This window comes from Ornithorhynchus anatinus, chromosome 11 (genome assembly GCF_004115215.2).
Source record: "Ornithorhynchus anatinus isolate Pmale09 chromosome 11, mOrnAna1.pri.v4, whole genome shotgun sequence".
Classification (NCBI taxonomy): Eukaryota; Metazoa; Chordata; class Mammalia; order Monotremata; family Ornithorhynchidae; genus Ornithorhynchus; species Ornithorhynchus anatinus.
This window is the reverse complement of record NC_041738.1, coordinates 19,439,550-19,458,917: the sequence shown is the minus strand read 5'-3', so window position 1 is coordinate 19,458,917 and position 19,368 is coordinate 19,439,550. Positions and strand designations below refer to the sequence as shown.

Here is a 19,368-nt window from a genome sequence, read left to right as displayed (position 1 = left end):
TAAGCGCTTCGAATAGACAATTCGGTAACAGCTAGAGACCATTCCTGCCCAATGCTAAGCTCTCAGACTAATCGGGGGAGGCAGATGGACAAAAACCCCTTTCCCTCTGCTCCTTCCCTCCTTCTCTCCCTCTATTGTTTTTGCCTGACTCCCCCGATTACACTGTAATGGGCAGGGATTGTCTTTGGAGAAGCAGCGTGGGTCAGTGGAAAGAGCACGGGCTTTGGAGTCAGGGCTCATGAGTTCGAATCCCAGCTCTGCCACTTGTCGGCTGTGTGACTGTGGGCAAGTCACTTAACTTCTCTGTGCCTCAGTTCCCTCATCTGTAAAATGGGGATTAAGATTGTGAGCCCCACGTGGGACAACCTGATTCCCCTATGTCTACCCCAGCGCTTAGAACAGTGCTCGGCACATAGTAAGCGCTTAACAAATACCAACATTACCTGTTGCCGAATTGTGCATTCCAAGCGCTTAGTCCAGTGCTCTGCACATAGTAAGCGCTCAATAAATACTATTGAATGAATGGAGTTCCTCAAGGGTCAGTTCTTGGCCCTCTTCTGTTCTCCATTTACACTCACTCCCTTGGTGAACTGATTCGCTCTCATGGCTTTGACTACCATCTCTATGCAGATGACACGCAGATCTACATCTCCACCCCTGTCCTCTCCCCCTCCCTTCAGGCTCGCATCTCCTCCTGCCTCCAGGATGTCTCCACCTGGATGTCGGCTGCCACCTAAAACTCAACATGAGCAAGACTGAGCTCCTCATCTTCCCTCCCAAACCCGGTCCTCTCCCAGACTTCTCTATCACCGTGGATGGCACGACCATCCTTCCCGTCTCTCGGGCCCGCAATCTCGGTGTCATCCTTGACTCGTCTCTCTCGTTCACCCCACACATCCTATCCTTTACCGAGACCTGCCGGTTTCACCTCTACAATATCGCCAAGATCCGCCCTTTCCTCTCCACCCAAATGGCTACCTTACTGTTATGGGCTCTCGTTATATCCCGGCTAGACTACTGTGTCAGCCTTCTCTCTGATCTCCCTTCCTCCTCTCTCGCCCCGTTCCGGTCTATTCTTCACTCCGCTGCCCGGCTCATCTTCCTGCAGAAATGATCTGGGCATGTCACCCCCCTTCTTAAACACCTCCAGGGGTTGCCTATCGACCTCCACTCCAAACAAAAACTCCTCACTCTAGGCTTCGAAGCTCTACATCACCTTGCCCCTTCCTACCTCTCCTCCCTTCTCTCTTTCTACTGCCCACCCCACACGCTCCGCTCCTCTACCGCCCAACTCCTCACCGTCCCTCGGTCTCGCCTATCCCGCCGTTGACCCCCGGGCCACGTCCTCCCACGGTCCTGGAACGCCCTCCCTCCTCACCTCCGCCAAACTGATTCTCTTCCCCTCTTCAAAACCCTACTTAAAACTCACCTCCTCCAAGAGGCCTTCCCAGACTGAGCTTCCCTTCTCCCTCTACTCCCTCTACCGGCCCCCTTCACCTCTCCGCAGCTTAACCCTCTTTTCCCCCCATATCCCTCTGCTCCTCCCCCTCTCCCTTCCCATCCCCTCAGCACTGTACTCGTCCGCTCAACTGTATATATTTTCATTACCCTATTTATTTTGTTAATGAAATGTACATCGCCTCGATTCTATTTAGTTGCCATTGTTTTTACGATATGTTCTTCCCCTTGACTCTATTTATCGCCATTGTTCTCGTCTGTCTCCCCCGATTAGACCGTAAGCCCGTCAAACGGCAGGGACTGTCTCTATCTGTTGCCGACATGTTCATTCCAAGCGCTTAGTACAGTGCTCAGCACATAGTAAGCGCTCAATAAATACTATTGAATGAATGAATGAATGAGAAACAAGACAACATAATCACGATAAACAGAATCAAGGGGATGCACACCTCATTAGCAAAATAAATAGGGTAATAAAAATATATGCAAATGGGCTCTTTCGGGAGAAGCAGTATGGCTCAGTGGAAAGAGCCCGAGCTTGGGAGTCAGAGGTCATGAGTTCGAATCCCAACTCTGCCACAAGTCAGGCGTGTGACTTTGGACAAGTCATTTAATAATAATAATGTTCATATTTGTTAAGCGCTTACTATGTGCAGAGCACTGTTTTGAGCGTTGGGGTAGATACAGGGTCATCAGATTGTCCCACATGAGGCTCACAGTCTTAATCCCGGCTCGGTCACTTGTCAGCTGTGTGTCTGTGGGCAAGCCACTTAATTTCTCTGCGCCTCAGTTCCCTCATCAGTAAAATGGGGATTAAGACTGTGAGCCTCACGTGGGACAACCTGATTACCTTGTACCTACCCCAGCGCTTAGAACAGTGCTTGGCACATAGTAAGCATTTAACAAATACCAACATTATTATTACTCCCCTTTTTACAGATGAGGGAACTGAGGCCCAGAGAAGTTAAGTGACTTGCCCACAGTCAAACAGCTGACAAGTGGCAGAGAAGAGTTAACTTCTCTGGACCTCAGTTCCCTCATCTGTAAAGTGGGAATGAAGACTGGGAGCCCCATGAGGGACAGCCTGATTACCCTGTACCTCCCCCAGTGCTTAGAACAGTGCTCTGTACATCGCGCTTAACAAAAACCATTATTATTACCTCATCTGTAAAATGGGAATGAAGACTGTGAGCCCCATGAGGGACAAGCTGATCAGCTTGCCTCCCCCCAGCGCTTAGAACAGTGCTCTGCACATAGTAAGCCCTTAATACCAATATTATTATTCAATAGTATTTATTGAGCGCTTACTATGTGCAGAGCACTGTACTAAGCGCTTGGGATGAACAAGTCGGCAACAGATAGAGACAGTCCCTGCCGTTTGACGGGCTTACAGTCTAATCGGGGGAGACGGACAGACAAGAACAATGGCAATAAATAGAGTCAAGGGGAAGAACATCTCGTAAAAACAATGGAGATACCGCGGTGTCAGGCTCGGCAGAGACAAAACAGAGATGGACAGAGACAAGGCAGAGTTGGAGACATAGCAGAGTTAGACGCAGAGACACAGCAGAGACAGACAGAGACACACACACACAGAGACAGCACAGGGTTAGACACAGCAGAGTCAGGCAGCAGTGTCAGACAGATACGGCAGGGCCAGGCAGAGACCCAGCGTCAGGCGCAGAGACACCGCAGTGTCAGGCAGAGACACTACAGTTAATAATAGAACAGTGCTCCGCACATAGTAAGCGCTTAACAAATACCAACATTATTATTATTTTTTAAATGGGGATTAACTGGGAGCCTCTCGTGGGACGACCGGATGGCCCCGGATCGCCCCCAGCGCTTAGAACCGTGCTCTGCACATAAGTAAGCGCTTAACAAATACCAACATTATTACTCTTCCTTTTTTTTTTTAATTAACGGGCCGTGGAACGGGAGGAACCGGTTAGCGAGGAGGTTTCGCGCGCACGCTCCCCATGCCCCGCCCCCCGCGCTCCGGGCGGCCTCCCGAGAAGGGCGAGCGGGCGGTCGCGCGCATGCGTCGCCGAGGCGGGAGAGCCCCGCCCCCGGCCCCCGGCCCCCCCCCCACCCCGCCCCGTCCCCGCCCCCTACTGCCCCCTTCTGCCCCCTTCTGCCGCGTCGCCCCCGAGCGAGCCCGGCCGGAGCAGGGCCCGGCTGCGCTCCTCGCTTCCCAACGCGTCTCTCCCGGCCGCCCGTTTCGGCCGCGATCGCCTCCAGGTTGCCGCCCCCGCCGCCGCCCCCCCCCACCCCAGCTGCCTCGCCCCCTTCCCCGCCGGGCGCGGCAGGGCGTGGATCGCATCGCCCGCCCCCGACTGCCGGCCACCCTCCCTCCCCAGCTTCGCCCTCCTGGGGCTAATCGAGCAGGGAGATCTTCGCCCCCGACCTCCCGGCGCGGAGGCAGCGGCGACGCGCTGCAGCAGCTCGGTCCAAAGGAGCGGCGGGGCACCGCAGAGCTCTCCCCGCCCCCCCTCCCCGGAGGAGCCAAGTCGCACCCGTTGCAACATCGGTGCCGCCCTCCCGCCCCCCTTCCCGTCGCGATTCCCCCCGAGCGGCCGCGGCGTCTTCGCCTTCAGGCCCTCTCCTTTCTCCAGGCAGCGCCAGGGGAGCCCGGGCTGGGATTGCTGTGCCCCGCTCGCCCTTCTCCAGCCCTCGCCGTCCCCTCTCCCCTGCGGCCGGGGAGATGAGCTTCTTCGGCTTCGGGCAGAGCGCCGAGGTGGAGATCTTGCTGAGCGATGCCGAGAGCAGAAAACGGGCCGAGCACAAGACGGAGGACGGGAAGAAGGAGAAGTATTTTCTCTTCTACGATGGGGAGACGGTCTCCGGGAAGGTGAGCCTCACCCTCAAGAATCCCAACAAGCGGCTGGAGCACCAGGGCATTAAGATCGAGTTCATCGGGCAGATCGGTGAGTGCGTTTGGGGATTTGGGGGGTGGGGGGGTTGGTCTGGCAGCCTTTCCCTCTCCCTCCCGGGCCTGGGCATGCAGAGGATTCATTCAGTAGTATTTATTGAGCGCTTACTATGTGCAGAGCACTGTACTAAGCGCTTGGATCTCGGATCATCTCGGAGGCCTCCAAGCCCCGGTTCCACGCAGGCCCCTGTGCGGTGCACAGGCCCCGGTCTGACCGGATCGGAGCTGTTTGCCTCGGTTTCCTGCCCCTTCTTCGCCTAGGGAGGAGCTGAGTATAGCCTGTGGCTCCCCTGCTCCCAGGGCCCCAGCTGCGGCAAGCCCCGGGCCACACCCGGGGACGGAGGGCACCCCGCTACGGGGGTCGAGGGGTAGACATTTCTCAACAAGTTGATAGGGACCGTCCTTGTTTCCCCCCGGCCCGACTGACCCGATGTCCGGAGACCCTGCGCCTAGGCAGCCTAGGGCCTCTGCTCACCGACAGCAGGCCCTCCCCGCCCCCGACTTGCATGTGCGTTGCATCGTGAGCCCGGCATTGGGCAGCGATTGTCTACATCTGTTGCCGAATGTCCTTCCCAAGCGCTTAGTACAGCCCTCTGCACATAGTAGGCGCCCAATAAATGCCATTGAATGGATTGCCGACTTGGGCCGGTGACCGTCCAAACCCCACCCCAACCCCTGCCCTCTCCGTAGATCCGAGCGCCTCTCGGAGCCCAGGGGTGCTTGCCAGGCCTGGCTTCCACAAGTGGTGAAGAGATCTCTGTGAAACTCTGGCAGCCCTCCGTTTAACTGTCTCAATTCCCAGCTCCGGGGGGGGGGGGGGAGGGGGGTGTTAAATATTCGGGGAGATGGAGGATCAGCGACTAGAGGCACCCCTAGCCCGCCTGCCTGTCTCCTTAGGGCAGCACTCTAAGAACGGCAGATAATCTTCGTCGCAGGCTCTCCTGTGAAGGGACTGATTATCACCCTAATGACAGTGAAATGACGTTTTCAGAACCACAATTAGATCATCGCAATTTCAGTGCATTGCCAGCCATCAACAAATAATTAATAGTATGGGGACGGCTTTGGGATAAAGGGCCAGGGCTGTCTCAGAAACCCTGGTTTTAGATGAGGACTTAACTTCTCTCCCACCACCTCCCCAGAATATCTCACAAAGACAGGCCTTATTTTTAGGTCGTAAGCTGCATGCACCGTGATGCTTCATTGTCTAGGGGAATGTTGAACAATCTAGGTATATAAGTCATAACATCGCTTATCCTGGGAGGGGGAGGGGTGGGGTCTTTCTCCGTAGAACTTTTTTGTAGAAGTGAATCGTCCCTGGGAGGGTTTAGGATTTGCCTTAGGGGTGCTACCATGAATTCAAGGGCTTTGAGTTTACCCTAACTGCTGTTAGCGGCAGTCACAGAAACTGACCCCCCACATTTTTTGCTCCATTTCAGTGCTTCCCAGGCTCTGCCTAACCATGGCTTACCTCTCTGATGAGGGAACTTGAAGAATTTTGCCACACCGTCTTTGATTTCCCTTTGCAGGCGTGGTGATTTTCAAGGTGGAAACACTCCTGACTGGCATGCTTCTAGCCCAAAAGGAGTGGAAGGTCCACTTTGTCACTGTCGGTAGTTTTCACTGAGTGCTTACTGCATGCAATGCACTTTTAGGGGAGTACCATAGAATGAGTAGATGTGGTCCCTACCCTCAAGGAGTTTACAATCTAACAGGATTTATGATCTAGCTTTATAAGAAGTGTGCCACCTCTATATTTGAAAACTGTTGTTCTTTCAAAGTGTCCTACACCTTTCCCTTTCCTCTTGATTCTCCTACACATAGACTCTGACGCTTACCAGGATGTTAAGTTTTTAACATTGAAAGCGTTTGCTGGGTGTTAACGTAAATACCTTACTGAATCCTAAAGCAGGAAGGGTCCCTCAAAGGTGGTTATCTCATCCAGCCTCCTGTCTCCCTTTTCATTGTGTAGATCGTTACTGCGTCCTCCAGTAGTGTGCTTCAACATTTAACCACCCTCGCAGTCAGGAAGTCCTTCTCGGTGCTCAACCGAAACCTGTCTTTGAACAACTAAAGCCTATTTTCTTCTTTATGATCTTGACATTCTCGAAGATGGAGAAGCAGCATGACCTAGTGGAAAGGATCCGGTCTGGGAGCCAGAGGACCTGAGTTCTAATTCCAGCTCTGCCACTTGCCTGCTCTGTGACCTCACTTAGCTTCTCTCTGCCTCAGTTTCTTCACCTGTAAAATGTGGATTCAAGTCTTTGAGACTCATTTGGGACAGCGATGGTGTTTAATCTGATTACCTCTTGTCTAACCCAGCACTCAGTACTGTTGCTTGGCGAGAAGCAGCGTGGCTTAGTGGATAGGGCACGGGCCTGGGAGTCAGAAGGTCCTGGGTTCTAATCCCAGATCCACTTCTTGTCTGCTGTGTGACCTTGGACAAGTCACTTAACTTCTGGGCCTCAGTTCCCTCATCTGTAAAATGGAGATTAAGAATGTGAGCCCACTTTAGACAGAGACTGTCCAACCTGAGCGTTTAGTACAGTGCCTTGCATGGAGTAAGTTCTTAACAAGTACCACAATTATTATTATAATAAGTGCTTAATAACTGCCATTATTGTTATTACTATGCCTACTAGGGCATCTGGGTGTGTGGAAAGCATCCCGTCCCTTTGAGATGAATGGGTGGCAGATGAGCTTTCATGTTAACCCACACTCCCCAATTCTATTTCTTATATTTCTAAACCTTATTGAATATTAAGATACCTTCCCTGTTCCTCATTTTAGAACCTCTCATTGTCAGCACAGGTAGCCCTTCAGGTATTTTCGGAAATGGTTCGGACATGTCTGAGGCTAATGGGAGTTAGGACGCTTGTGGATTTAACTCCTGTGTTAGTTTATGATCCTATACTTCAATTTCTTCCCTTGGTGAAATGGTGATAAAAAGACCTGACGGCCTATATCACAGGGATATCAGGAGGGTAGGTATGAGAGTGGTGTTAGCTGGGCTACTTAGTGTGCAATTCACAGAATTAAGCATTTGGGAATGTTGAACAGAAGCATGAAGCATGTCTCCTGCCCAGAAAGAGCTTATGTTCTCAGGGAGTGAGACATAGATATTCACTTGAGAGAAATCAGAGCAAATGAATTTGTAACTGAATATATATATATATATATATATATATGTGTCTGTGTGTGTATATGTATATTTATAGATTTACACACACACACACACACACACACACACACACACACCCCTATGTGCTAGGAATGGGCATAAGTAAATATATTAGAGTTAGAGCTGCTTCTTAGAGACACAGACTGCTTGGAGACAGTTTGAGGGAAGAGGAGGGGCTTTTAGAAGAAGTTTGATTAAGGGGAGATGACAGCAAGTTGTTAGATTTAGAGAAGGAAGGAGTTCCCGGATGGGGGAACAACTTAAGGGAAAAGAGACAAGAGAGCCAAGAATGGAGTACAGTTAGGTTAGCCTAAGAGAGATGAGATCAGGCTGGGAGTAGAGGGCGAAGAAAGAAGATTGGTAAAATGGGGAGCATCTTGAAGCTGACCATCAGGAATTTTTGCTGCAAGTGGAAGGTAATGAGAAGCCTTCTAGAACTGGGGTGGTGATGTGACTGTTGCATGACAATTTACATCAACTAGTTAGCACCTGGGCACACCCTCTTTGAAGAAGAAAGGTTTATTATATCTCCACTTATAACTAAATGCCCGGAGTCTGTCCGCTTGTCCAAAGTTCTGCAGCTTGTCGGGAACAGAAGTGGGATTGGAACCGAGAGTCCCGGAGTGGCCACGGATCATTATTTAGATGTGGGCTTAAACCCAAGGGCAGCTGCTACTGTATGGGCTAAAAAAAATTATTCCGAGTCCCTTGGGTTTCTCCTACTGCTTGGAACTGCACCACCCATCCCTCAGTAACTGAGGCTCTGCTTTTTTGATTAGTTGGGGAATTTGCAGAGCATGCATCACTCCCTCTTGCTTTAAAGGGAGATGAATAGATCTGGTGAATCCGTGACGACGATTATTCTTACCACATTTTGAATAGTTGCAAGGAAGCTAGAAATTAATTTAAAATGTGTAACTTCAGAATATGTTTCTCTGAAGCACAATCTGGGTAAGTGACTGACTTTTCTCCGGGCTTCTCCCAGTTTCCACTATAACCCGAGAAAATCCCTACGCCCAGAGAGCACGTTGCTTTTGCTAGGGCCCCTCCTTCTTTAAAATACCTGCCTTACAGGTTTGGTATATGCACCTTCCAGTGGGCCTGCCCTAGGTGGAGCAGAACAAAGAGGCAGGGACGGAGCTGTCAGGGGAAAAGTTAAGTCATTAGGAGGACGAGTTCTTTCTGTTCCTTATGTAGCTCCTTTGGTTTTCACCCCCTAAAAATGTTAACTTTTTTGTTCCCTGGAGAGTAGAATTTTACCTTCTAACCCAGCAATTCAGAAATTTACTATTAGCAGGCATAGTAGTAGTTAATCTAATGGAAGAAGAAGCGCTTGCTATGTTCCAAGCATTGTTCTGAGCAGTGGAGTTGATATAAGTTAATCAGGTTGGACACAGTCCCTGTCCCAAATGGGCTCACACTCTTACTCCCCATTTTATAGATGACGTAATTGAGGCCCAGAGAAATGAAGTGATTTGCCCAAGTTCGCACAACAGACACATTCCCAGACTGAGCTCCCCTTCTCCCTCTACTCCCTCTACCACCCCCCCCCCTTCACCTCTCCGCAGCTTAACCCTCTTTTCCCCCCATTTCCCTCTGCTCCTCCCCCTCTACCTTCCCATCCCCTCAGCACTGTATTCGTCTGCTCAACTGTATATATTTTCATTACCCTATTTATTTTGTTAATGAAATGTACATCGCCTTGATTCTATTTAGTTGCCATTGTTTTTACGAGATGTTCTTCCCCCGACTCTATTTATTGCCATTGTTCTTGTCTGTCCGTCTCCCCCGATTAGACTGTAAGCCCGTCAAATGGCAGGGACTGTCTCTATCTGTTGCTGACTTGTTCATTCCAAGCGCTTAGTACAGTGCTCTGCACACAGTAAGCGCTCAATAAATACTATTGAATGAACATAGCGGAGCTGGGATTGGAGCCCAGGTCCTTCTGACTCCCAGTCCCGTGCTCTATCCACTAAGCCACGCCGAAGACACTTTCCAGTATTTCACGTTCAAATTAGAACCCATCTCTGAACATGATTTTCGTAAGTTTTTAGAAGCCGGTTTTTAGAAGGATGTTTGAGGCGGGTGTTTCTGTAGAGACAATTTGACTCCAGGAAGACTCAGTCTTCAAAGCGCTTTGCTTTATATCTATGGGGGAAGAACTAATGTTTTCCATTGAGCCATCTCAGAGGATTCAGCTGAGCTGGACCCTCTCTTTCCTGAGGGTGAAAAATGCTTCACTTTTCTCTGAGCAGAGGTTGATTTGGAGTTTCTGGCTTTCTTGTCCTCCTTTCCCCCCAACCAACAACATCCCTGTTGACCCATAATGGAACACATCTGTGGGCCCCAAATCTGGAAGATCTTTCTGAGTTTTGTTGTTGCTTCTCTTTTTCCCTTCATAAAACCTCATTTTTTTCACCAGCTCACATGACAAAAGAGAGCCAGGCCTCGCCACTACAACTTAAAGCCTCAGAGAAGGCAGTTTGGAGGTAGGGTGCTGTCTCCACTTGATCACAGCGAGGACTCAGGTGACTCACCTGAGTTCGTCTCTCGCGTTCTTGGCATGGGTCCCCTCTTGAAGTGATCTGGGACAGAAGGAAACAGTTCATGAGTATTTAGGGATTATTGTCAAACCCCAGTAATTCTTCCTTGCCAGCTGCCTACACTCACTTCTCCTCACCAGGTGTTTGGTGGTAAAGAGAGTCAACTGAACCCTTCTGCTCCTCCCTGTACTGGTGACCTAGTTGCTGCTCACAGTAAATCTGATTCCCTTCACTTTTGGCTCTTGAGATTATTATATAGTCTATTTCTTGAGGCAGCATGGCCTAGTGAAAGTAACCTGGGTCTGGAAACCACAGACCCTCATTTTAGTCCTGGTTCCACCACTTGCCTGCTGGGTGACCCTGAGTAAGGTTTAACTTCTCTGTGCCTCATTTTCCTCATCTGTTGGGATTAAAATGCCCTTTCTCCCTCCCTCTTAGACTGGGGGAAAGGGACTCTACCTGATGTACTTATCTTGTATCTCCCCCTGGTTTGAGCCGAGTGCTTGGCACAAGGTAAGTGCTTGATAATGCCTGCATTTATATTCTTGGGTTAATCTGCAGTTTATAGACATCAGCGATTCTAGCCACACATATATTAGAATCTCGGCAGACAGAGAGGAGATAGTATCTGCCGGGCATACGGGTTCCCCTGAGGTTGCCAAGTAAGCATTCCACTGTTCCCCATGGGTTGCACAGGTGGGTGTCTACAAGCAGCATGGCGTTAGTGGATAGAGCACAGGCCTGGGAGTCAGAAAAACCTGTGTTCTAATCCTGGCTCTGCCATATGTCTGCTGTGTGACTTTGGGCAAGTCATTTCACTAGCCTCAGTTACCTTATCTGTAAGATGGGGGTAAGAATGTGAGCCCCTCCGGGACTGGGACTTTGTTCAACCCGATTTGCTTGTATCCACCCCAGCACGTAGAACAATGCCTGGCACATAGTAAGTGCATAACAAATACCATTATTATTAATCATCTAAGCCTGAACACTTATTTTGAGTCAGATGTTCAGAAGTATTGTCAGCCAGCGTATACCAGATTTTCAGTTTGTTCATTCATTCAGTCATATTTATTGAGTACTTTATGCAGAGTACTGTACTAAGCACTTGGGAGAGTACAGTGCAACAATAAACTGACACATTCCCTGTCCACAGCGAGCTTACAGTCTAGAGGAGAGGAGACAGACATTAATAGAAAAAAAAAGAAATTACAGATGTGTACATAAATGCTGAAGGGCTGGTGGAGGGAGAAACAAAGGGAGCAAGTCAGGGTGATGTAGAAGGGAGTGGGAGAAGAGGAAAGGGGACACTTAATAATAACAATAATTATGGTGTTCAAGCGCTTACTATGTGCCAGGCACTATACTAAGCACTGGGGTGGGTACAAACAAATCAGGTTGGACACAGGCCCTGTCCCAAGTGGGGCTCACAGTCTCAATCCTCATTTTACAGATGAGGTAACTGAAGCACGGAGAAGTGAAGCGACTCGCCCAAGGTCACACAGCAGACAAGTGGTGAAGCCAGGAGCCTGTTGTTGGGTAGGGATTGTGAAGGGTGATAGGAAGCTGAACCCATAACCTTCTGACTCCCAGGCCGGTGCTCTACCATTATGCCATGGCTTAGTCAGGGAAGGCCTCCTGGAGATGTGCCTTCAATATTCTATTTATCTTGATGATGTCTGTGCCAGACTACTTGTTTTGTTTTGTTCTGCTTTGCTGTCTGTCTCCCCGTTTAGACTGTGAGCCCGTTATTGGGCAGGGATTGTTTCTATCTGTTGCTGAATTTTATATTCCAAGCTTAGTACAGTGCTCTGCACATAGTAAGCGCTCGATAAATATTAAATGGATGAATGAATGAATGAGGTTTTGAAAGGACGGATTGAATATGTGGGTTGAATGAGAGAGAGATGAGTCAAAGATAACTCCAAGGTTATGGGCTTGTGAGACAGGAAGGATAAAGAGCACGGGCTAGAGAGTCAGAGGTCATGGGTTCAAATCCCGGCTCCGCTGCTTGTCAGCTGTGTGACTTTGGGCAAATCACTTAACTTCTCTGTGCCTCAGTTACCTCATCTGTAAAATGGGGATGAAGACCGTGAGCCCCACATGGGACAACCTGATCACCTTGTATCCCCCCAGCACTTAGAACAGTGCTCTGCACATAGTAAGTGCTTAACAAATGCCATCATTATTATTATTATCTACAAGGATGGGAAAGTCACGGGGAAGGACAGAGTTTGGGAGGGAAGGTAAGGAGTTCTGTTTTAGATGTGTTAAGCTTGAGGTGACAGTGGGACATCCAAGTAGAGATGTCTTGAAGGCAAGAGGAAATGTGAGACTGCAGAGAGGGTGAGAGATCAGGTCTGGAGATGAAGATTTGAGTGTCATTTCATTCATTCATTCATTCATTCAGTCAGTCATTTGTATTTATACGATTATAAAGCACAGTACTAAGTGCTTGGAAAGTACTATTCAGCAACAGATAGAGACAATCCCTACCCAACAACAGGCTCACAGTCTAGAAGGGGGAGACAGACAACAAAACAAGTAGACAGGCATCAATACCATCAAAATAGATAAATAGAACCATAGATAAATGCACATCATTAATAAAATAAATAGAGCAATAACTATGTACAAATATATACAAGTGCTATGGGGAGAGGAAGGGGGTAGAGCAGAGGGAGGGAGTAGGGGGAATGGGGAGGGGAGGACGAGCAGAGGGAAAGGAAGGGCTCAGTCTGGGAAGGCCTCCTGGATGAGGTGAGCTCTCAGTAGGGCTTTGAAGAGGGGAAGAGAGTTAGTTTGGTGGATGTGAGGAGGGAGGGCATTCCAGGTCGGTGGTAAGACGTGCTCCAGGGGTTGGCGGGACAGACGGGAATGAGGCACAGTGAGGTTAGCGACAGAGGAGTGGAGTGTGTGGGCTGGGCTGTAGGAGGAGAGAAGGGAGGTGAGGTAGGAGGGAGCAAGGAGATGGAGAGCTCTGAAGCTAATAGGAGTTTTTGCTTAATGTGAAGGTTGATAAGCAACCACTGGAGATTTTTGAGGAGAGGGGTGACATGCTCAGAGCGTTCCTGCAGAAAAATAATCCGGGCAGCGGAGTGAAGTATAGACTGAAGCAGGGAGAGACAGGACGATGGGAGATCAGAAAGGAGGCTGATGCAGTAGCCCAGTCAGGATATTATGAAAGATTGTACCAGCAAGATAGCAGTTTGGTTGGAGAGGAAAGGGCGGATCTGGGCGATGTTGTGAAGGTGAGACCGACAGGTTTTGGTGATGGTTGGGATGTGTGGGGTGAATGAGAGAGCAGAGGCAAGGATGACACCAAGGTTGCGGCTTGTGAGACGGGAAGGATGGTAGTGCCGTCCACAGTGATGGGAAAGTCAGGGAGAGGACAGGGTTTGGGAGAGAAGATAAGGAGCTAAGTCTTGGATATGTTGAGTTTTAGGTGGTGGGTAGACATTCAGGTGGAGATGTCCTGAAGGCAGGCGGAGATAGGAGCCTGGAGGGAGGGAGGGAGGGAGAGAGATCGGGGAGAAGATATAAATTTGAGTGTAATCTGCATAGAGGTGATAGTTGAAGCCATGGAACCAATGAGTTCTCCAAGGGAATGGGTGTAGATAGAGAATAGAAGGGTACCCAGAACTGAACCTAGAGGACTTCCACAGTTATGGGGTGGGAGGCAGAGGAGCCTGGGAAGGAGCCTGAGAATGAATGGTCAGAGCGGTGAGGAGAACCAGGAGAGGACAGAGTCAGTGAAGCCAAGGTTGGATAACGTTTCCAGGAGAAGAGGGTGGTCCACAGTGTCAAAGGCAGCTGAGAGGTCGAGAAGAATTAGGATGTAGTAGAGGCCGTTGGATTTGGCAAGAGGGAGATCATTGGTCACCTTTGAGAGGGTGGTTTCTGTGGAATGAAGGGGATGGAGGCCACATTGGAGGGAGGGAGCAAGGAAAGAATTGGAGGAGAGGAATTTGAGAGAGCAGGTGTAGATAACTCGCTAAAGGAGTTTGGAGAGGAATGGCATGAAATAATGTTGGTATTTGTTAAGCGTTTACTATGTGCCGAGCACTGTTCTAAGCGCTGGGGTAGACACGGGAATCAGGTTGTCCCACGTGGGGCTCACAGTCTTAATCCCCATTTTACAGATGAGGTAACTGAGGCACCGAGAAGTTAAGTGACTTGCCCAAAGTCACACAGCTGATAAGTGGCCGAGCCGGGATTTGAACCCATGACCTCTGACTCCAAAGCCCGTGCTCTTTCCACTGAGCCACGCTGCTTCTCGGGTGATGACTGGAGGGAATCGGGGTGTCAAGGGAGGGGTTTTTTTAGGATGGGGAGACCTGGGTATGTTTGAAAGCAGTGAGGAAGAAGAAATTGGACAGCAAACAGTTGAAGTTGGCTTTTAGGGAGGTTGCAAGAGTTTTGATGAGGAGTGAAGGAATGGGGTCGGATGCCCAGGTGAAAGGGGTGGCTTTTGAGAAGAGTCAGGAGTTCTCCTCTAGAGATACTTCTGGGAAGGATGGGAGAGTTGAACAGGGGGCCAGAAGGGGGAGGGACAGAGGAGGAAGAGGGAAGATTTTAGGGAACTCATGCCTGTTAGTGTCAATTTTCTTAAACTAGGTGGCCAGGTCACTGGGGGGCAAAGGATAGGGGAGGTGGGGGGACAGGGTGCCTGAGGAGGGAGTTAAATGTCTGGAAAAACTGGCAAGAGTTATGGGCATGGGTTTCAGTAAGGGTGGGGAAATAATTTTTCCAGACAGAGGAGACAGCAGAGTTAAAGCATGCAAGGATAAACTTCAATTGGACAGAGTCAGCATGATATTTAGATTTCCGCCAGGAGTACACTGCAGCTTGAACAACAAGAGCATAGGAGGTGGACTATGTAGTTGATCCAGACTGGGGTTAGTGGTATGAGATCGAAGGAATGGGGAGTGAGTGAGTGGAGTTCAGTAGAGAAGATGGTGTTGAGAGCATCTGTTTACTCATCCAGGGTAGGTAATTTGGGCACGGAGGCTAAATGGGGCATGATGAGTTGAGAAAATTGGATGGGGGAATAGTAGATTTGTGGGGAGGTGTGTGGGAGAAGAGACAAGTGAGGAGATTGTGGTCATAGGGATTTCAGAGTAGGTGAGGGTTGAGATTGTGCAATGGTTAGAGATGATGAGATGGAGTGTGCGTCCAAGTTGGTGACTGGGCGAGGTGCAGTGGAGCAAGAGGTTAGCAGAGTTGAGGAGTATTATTATTCTTGGTAATACTAAATTGTCTTCTCCCAGAAGAAGTTCCTTGATTCTCACCCTCCTATCCCAGTGAGGTATATGAGGGTTGGATTCCCCCATGTGAAAAAATGAAAGTTGCAAACACCCCGTAGTGATTAAATCACTTGACATGGAACCCCAGCAAGCTGTCAGAGTGCTTGGAATAGAACTCTTCCCCTTCGATTGGGGTGGTAGAGGTGGACTGGAGCTTTTTTGGAGGGAATCAAAGCAGTGGTTAGTAGTCAGGTGCAGAGGTGCTTACTTTGCTTACCGTGCTTACTTTGACTTGGGCTTGAGCCAAATCCTGTTAGGAGAACCAGAATAAGCAACATTCTAGCTCTCCCCATGAGGATCCAAGGCTTCCTTCATTCGAGTTTCATGTGATGAAAGGAGATGTCAGTTTCCTTCCAAAATGAAGTTTCACTTGGCAGTTTGTGGGAAGTTTCAAAATCAAAGATCTAAATGTAGAAGATTTCTCCTGTCTAGTTGGGAAAGGGGGTGGGGCGATGAAGTTATCTCCTAAACAACTTTATTGCCTTCCTTCCTTTCAATCTGAGAAATATCCGGTTTCCTGGGACATCTTTGGGGGCTAGAGGGACATCAAGAGTTTCCGGAGTTCCTTTACAAATCCCTCCTTGGATGTGAAATTGTGGCTGTTTGTTCAGTCCTGTAAGGTAAAGCCCTGTCCAGCTGAGCCTCACCTCCTACCAAATCACCTTTGACCTTTGATTTGAAAAAAGAGCAACCAGATATGATTAGTGTGTCGCTGTTATTACCCGTCTTATCCCCACCTCACGCGCAAAAGCATCACCTCCAATGTCAGAATGGAACAGCTTTTGCTGTGAGAAGCAGTGTGGCGTAGTGGATCGAGCATTAGCCTGGGAGTCAGAACAACATGGGTTCTAATCCCGTCTCTTCCACTTCTTGGGCAAGACACTGCTCTGTGCCTTAGTGACCTCATCTGTATAATGGGGTTTAATGCTGTGAGCCCCATGTGGGATGTGAACTGTGTCCAACTTGATTAGCTTGTATTCATTCATTTATTCAATTGATTTATTAAGCGCTTACTGTGTGCAGAGCACTCTACTACACACTTGGGAAAGTACAATACAACAATAAACAGTGACATTCCCTGCCACCACAAGCTCATAGTCGGGGGGACGGGGTGTCCCCGTTCCTCCTCAAGCCCCCTGGCCCCCAACTTCCCCCATCCCTTGCCCCAATGACCTGGCCACCTATTTTATTGGGAATTGACACTAACAGGCATGATCTTCCTAAAATTTCCCCTGCCCCTCGGAAGGAGATCCACTCCCTCACCTGCGTATCTGACCCCTTTCATTAGCACCATATCAAGAGACCTTCCCCCCCCCCCCCGCAGCTTTCTTCCCTCCCTAACTGCCATCTTCAGCTGTTCGCTCTCCCTTGGCTTCTTTCCCACATGTTCATTTCTCCCCTATCCTAAAAACCCCCTTCCTTAACCCCACTGCTCCCTCCAATTATCATCTCATCTCTCTCCTACCATTCCTTTCCAAACTCCTTCAGTGGGTTTTCTACTACCGCTGTTTCAAGTTCCTCTTCACTTCTCTCCTTGACACCCTCCAATCTGGCTTCCATCCCCTTTACTCCACAGAAATCTCCCTCTCAAAGATCACAGATGATCTTCTTGCTAAATTCAGTAGCCTCTTCTCCATCCTAATCCTCCTCAACTGTGGACCACCCCCTTCTCCTGCAAACATTATTCAACCTCGGCTTCACTGATTCTGTCCTCTCCCAGTCTTCCTCCTATCTCTCTGGCAGCTCATTCTCAGTCTCTTTCGCATGTTCTTCCTTGTCTCTCTTCTCCCCCCACCCCCCAAAACTGTGAAGGTCCCTCAAGGTTCTGTCCTGAGTCCCCTCTATTTTCTATCCATGCCCACTCCCTTGGAGGATTCATTTACTCCCATGGCTTCAACACCACCTCTTTGCAAATAATACCCAGCCCTGATCTCCCTCCTTCTCTGCAGTCTCACTTCCTCCTGCCTTCAAGACATCTCCTCTTGGATGTCCTTCTGTCACCTCAGACTTACCATCTCTAAAAACAGAGCTCCTAATCTTCCCATCCAAACCTTGTCTTCCCCCTGACTTTCCCATCATTGTAGATGGCACCACCATCCTTTCTGTCTTACAAGCCCATAACTTTGGCATTTTCCTCAGCTCCTTCAACACACATATTCAATCCGTCACTGAGTCCTATTGGTTAGACCTTCCCAACATTGCTAAAATCTGCCCTTTCCTCTCCAACCAAACTGCTGCCACATTAATCCAATCATCCTATCCCGCCTTAATTACTGTCTCGGCTTCCTGACTGACCTCCCAGTCTCCTGCCTCTCCCCACTCCTGTCCTTACTTCACTTTGTTGCCTGGATCATTTTTCTCCAAAAACGTTCAGGTCATGTTTCTCCATTCTTCAAGAACTTTCAGTGGTTGCCCATCCACCTCCGCATCAAACAAAAACTCCTTACCATTGGCTTTAAAGCACTCTGTCACTTTGCCCCTCCTACCTCACCTTGCTACTCGTTTACTATAGTTCAGCCCACACACTTTACTCCTCTGATGCCAACCTTCACACTGTACCTCGATCTCGCCGCTGACTTCTCACCCTCGTCCTGCTTCTGGCTAGGGATGCCCTCCCTCCTCATATCCGAGGGACAGTTACTCTGCCCCCCACTTCAAAGCCTTATTGCACAGCTCCTCCAAGAGGTCTTCCCTGAATAAGCCCTCTCTTCCTTTTCTTCAACTCCCTTCTGTATTGCCCTGACTTGCTCCCTTTATTCACCCCACTGCTCATCTCCACAGCACTATTGTACATATCCGTAATTTATTTATATTAATGTTTGTCTCTCCCTCTAGACGTTAAGCTTGTTATGGGCAGGGAATGTGTCTGTTATATTGTACTATCCCAAATGCTTAGTACAGAGCTCTGCACACAGTAAATGCTCAATAAATATGATTGTGTGTGTGTGGAGAGAGAGAGAGAGGGGGAAACCTTCCCAAGTAACAGCCAGGGGCACTGACAATGTCCCTAGAGGGATAGAGTGAGGCCTTCTCCCTTCATCCCTAGGGGTAGCAGTAGGCCCTATGATCTAGGGAAGGCCTGGAATCAGTCCTGGCCTGCTGGACCTGGCCCCTCCAAGGAGCTGAGATCCCTGGTGCCTACTTAAATCCTGCTGTTGGCCCACCACCACAGTGTCCAGATGAAGTCTCCAGGCAAGGACAGTAGGAGCTGGGCAGGGGAAACCAAGCCCTGTTTTGCCATTCAACTGATCAGTCGTGTTCACTGAGCACCTAATGCTTCCTGGGCACTGTTTCAAGCACTTGGGAGAGTACAATGAAAGAAGATAGGCTTGAATCCTGCCTGTTCTTTCAAGTCCCTATCCTTGTCTTTTCTGATATAGGAGAACATGATGAGAAGCAGCGTGGCTCAGTGGAAAGAGCACGGGCTTTGGAGTCAGAGGTCATGGGTTGTAATCGGCACAGCCACTTGTCAGCTGTGTGACTTTGGGCAAGTCACTTAACTTCTCGGTGCCTCAGCTAGCTCATCTGTAAAATGGGGATTAAGACTGTGAGCCCCACGTGGGGCATCCTGATTCTCCTGTGTCTACCCCAGTGCTTAGAACAGTGCTTGGCACATAGTAAGCGCTTAACAAATACCAACATTGTTATTTTTAAGTGTCACGGCAAACCATTTTCTCTTAAGTACCCGATGCCCACAGATGTGTATAGAAAATGTGCCATCTTTCTCTGAGGAGCCAGGCAGCTGCTGAATCACCTGAGGGAAGAGATTGCTCCGCACTGGTGATCAATCAGATCGGAAGTCATTTTCCCCCTTCCTTTCCTCTGGCCTTCATCTGGCTCTCAGTTGTGGGGAGGTTTTATCTGAGTTGGTGAACATCTGTTGTTATTATTAATGTATGTATTGTGTATCAAGTACTATTCTAAATACTGGAGTAGATGCAAATTAATCAG

General features: G+C 49.2%; 1 protein-coding gene across 1 annotated transcript in view; it reads left to right on the top strand.

Annotated features, from left to right (window-relative positions):
- Positions 1 to 3,610: 3,610 nt before the first annotated feature.
- Positions 3,611 to 19,368, top strand: part of VPS26B (VPS26, retromer complex component B) — a 39,084-nt gene continuing 23,326 nt past the window's right edge. The window contains exons 1-2 of the mRNA XM_029074919.2: positions 3,611 to 3,699; positions 4,074 to 4,385. Of these exons, the coding sequence (XP_028930752.1) occupies positions 4,163 to 4,385 (223 nt within the window). The 5' untranslated portion in view covers positions 3,611 to 3,699; positions 4,074 to 4,162. The remainder of the gene's footprint in view (positions 3,700 to 4,073; positions 4,386 to 19,368) is intronic.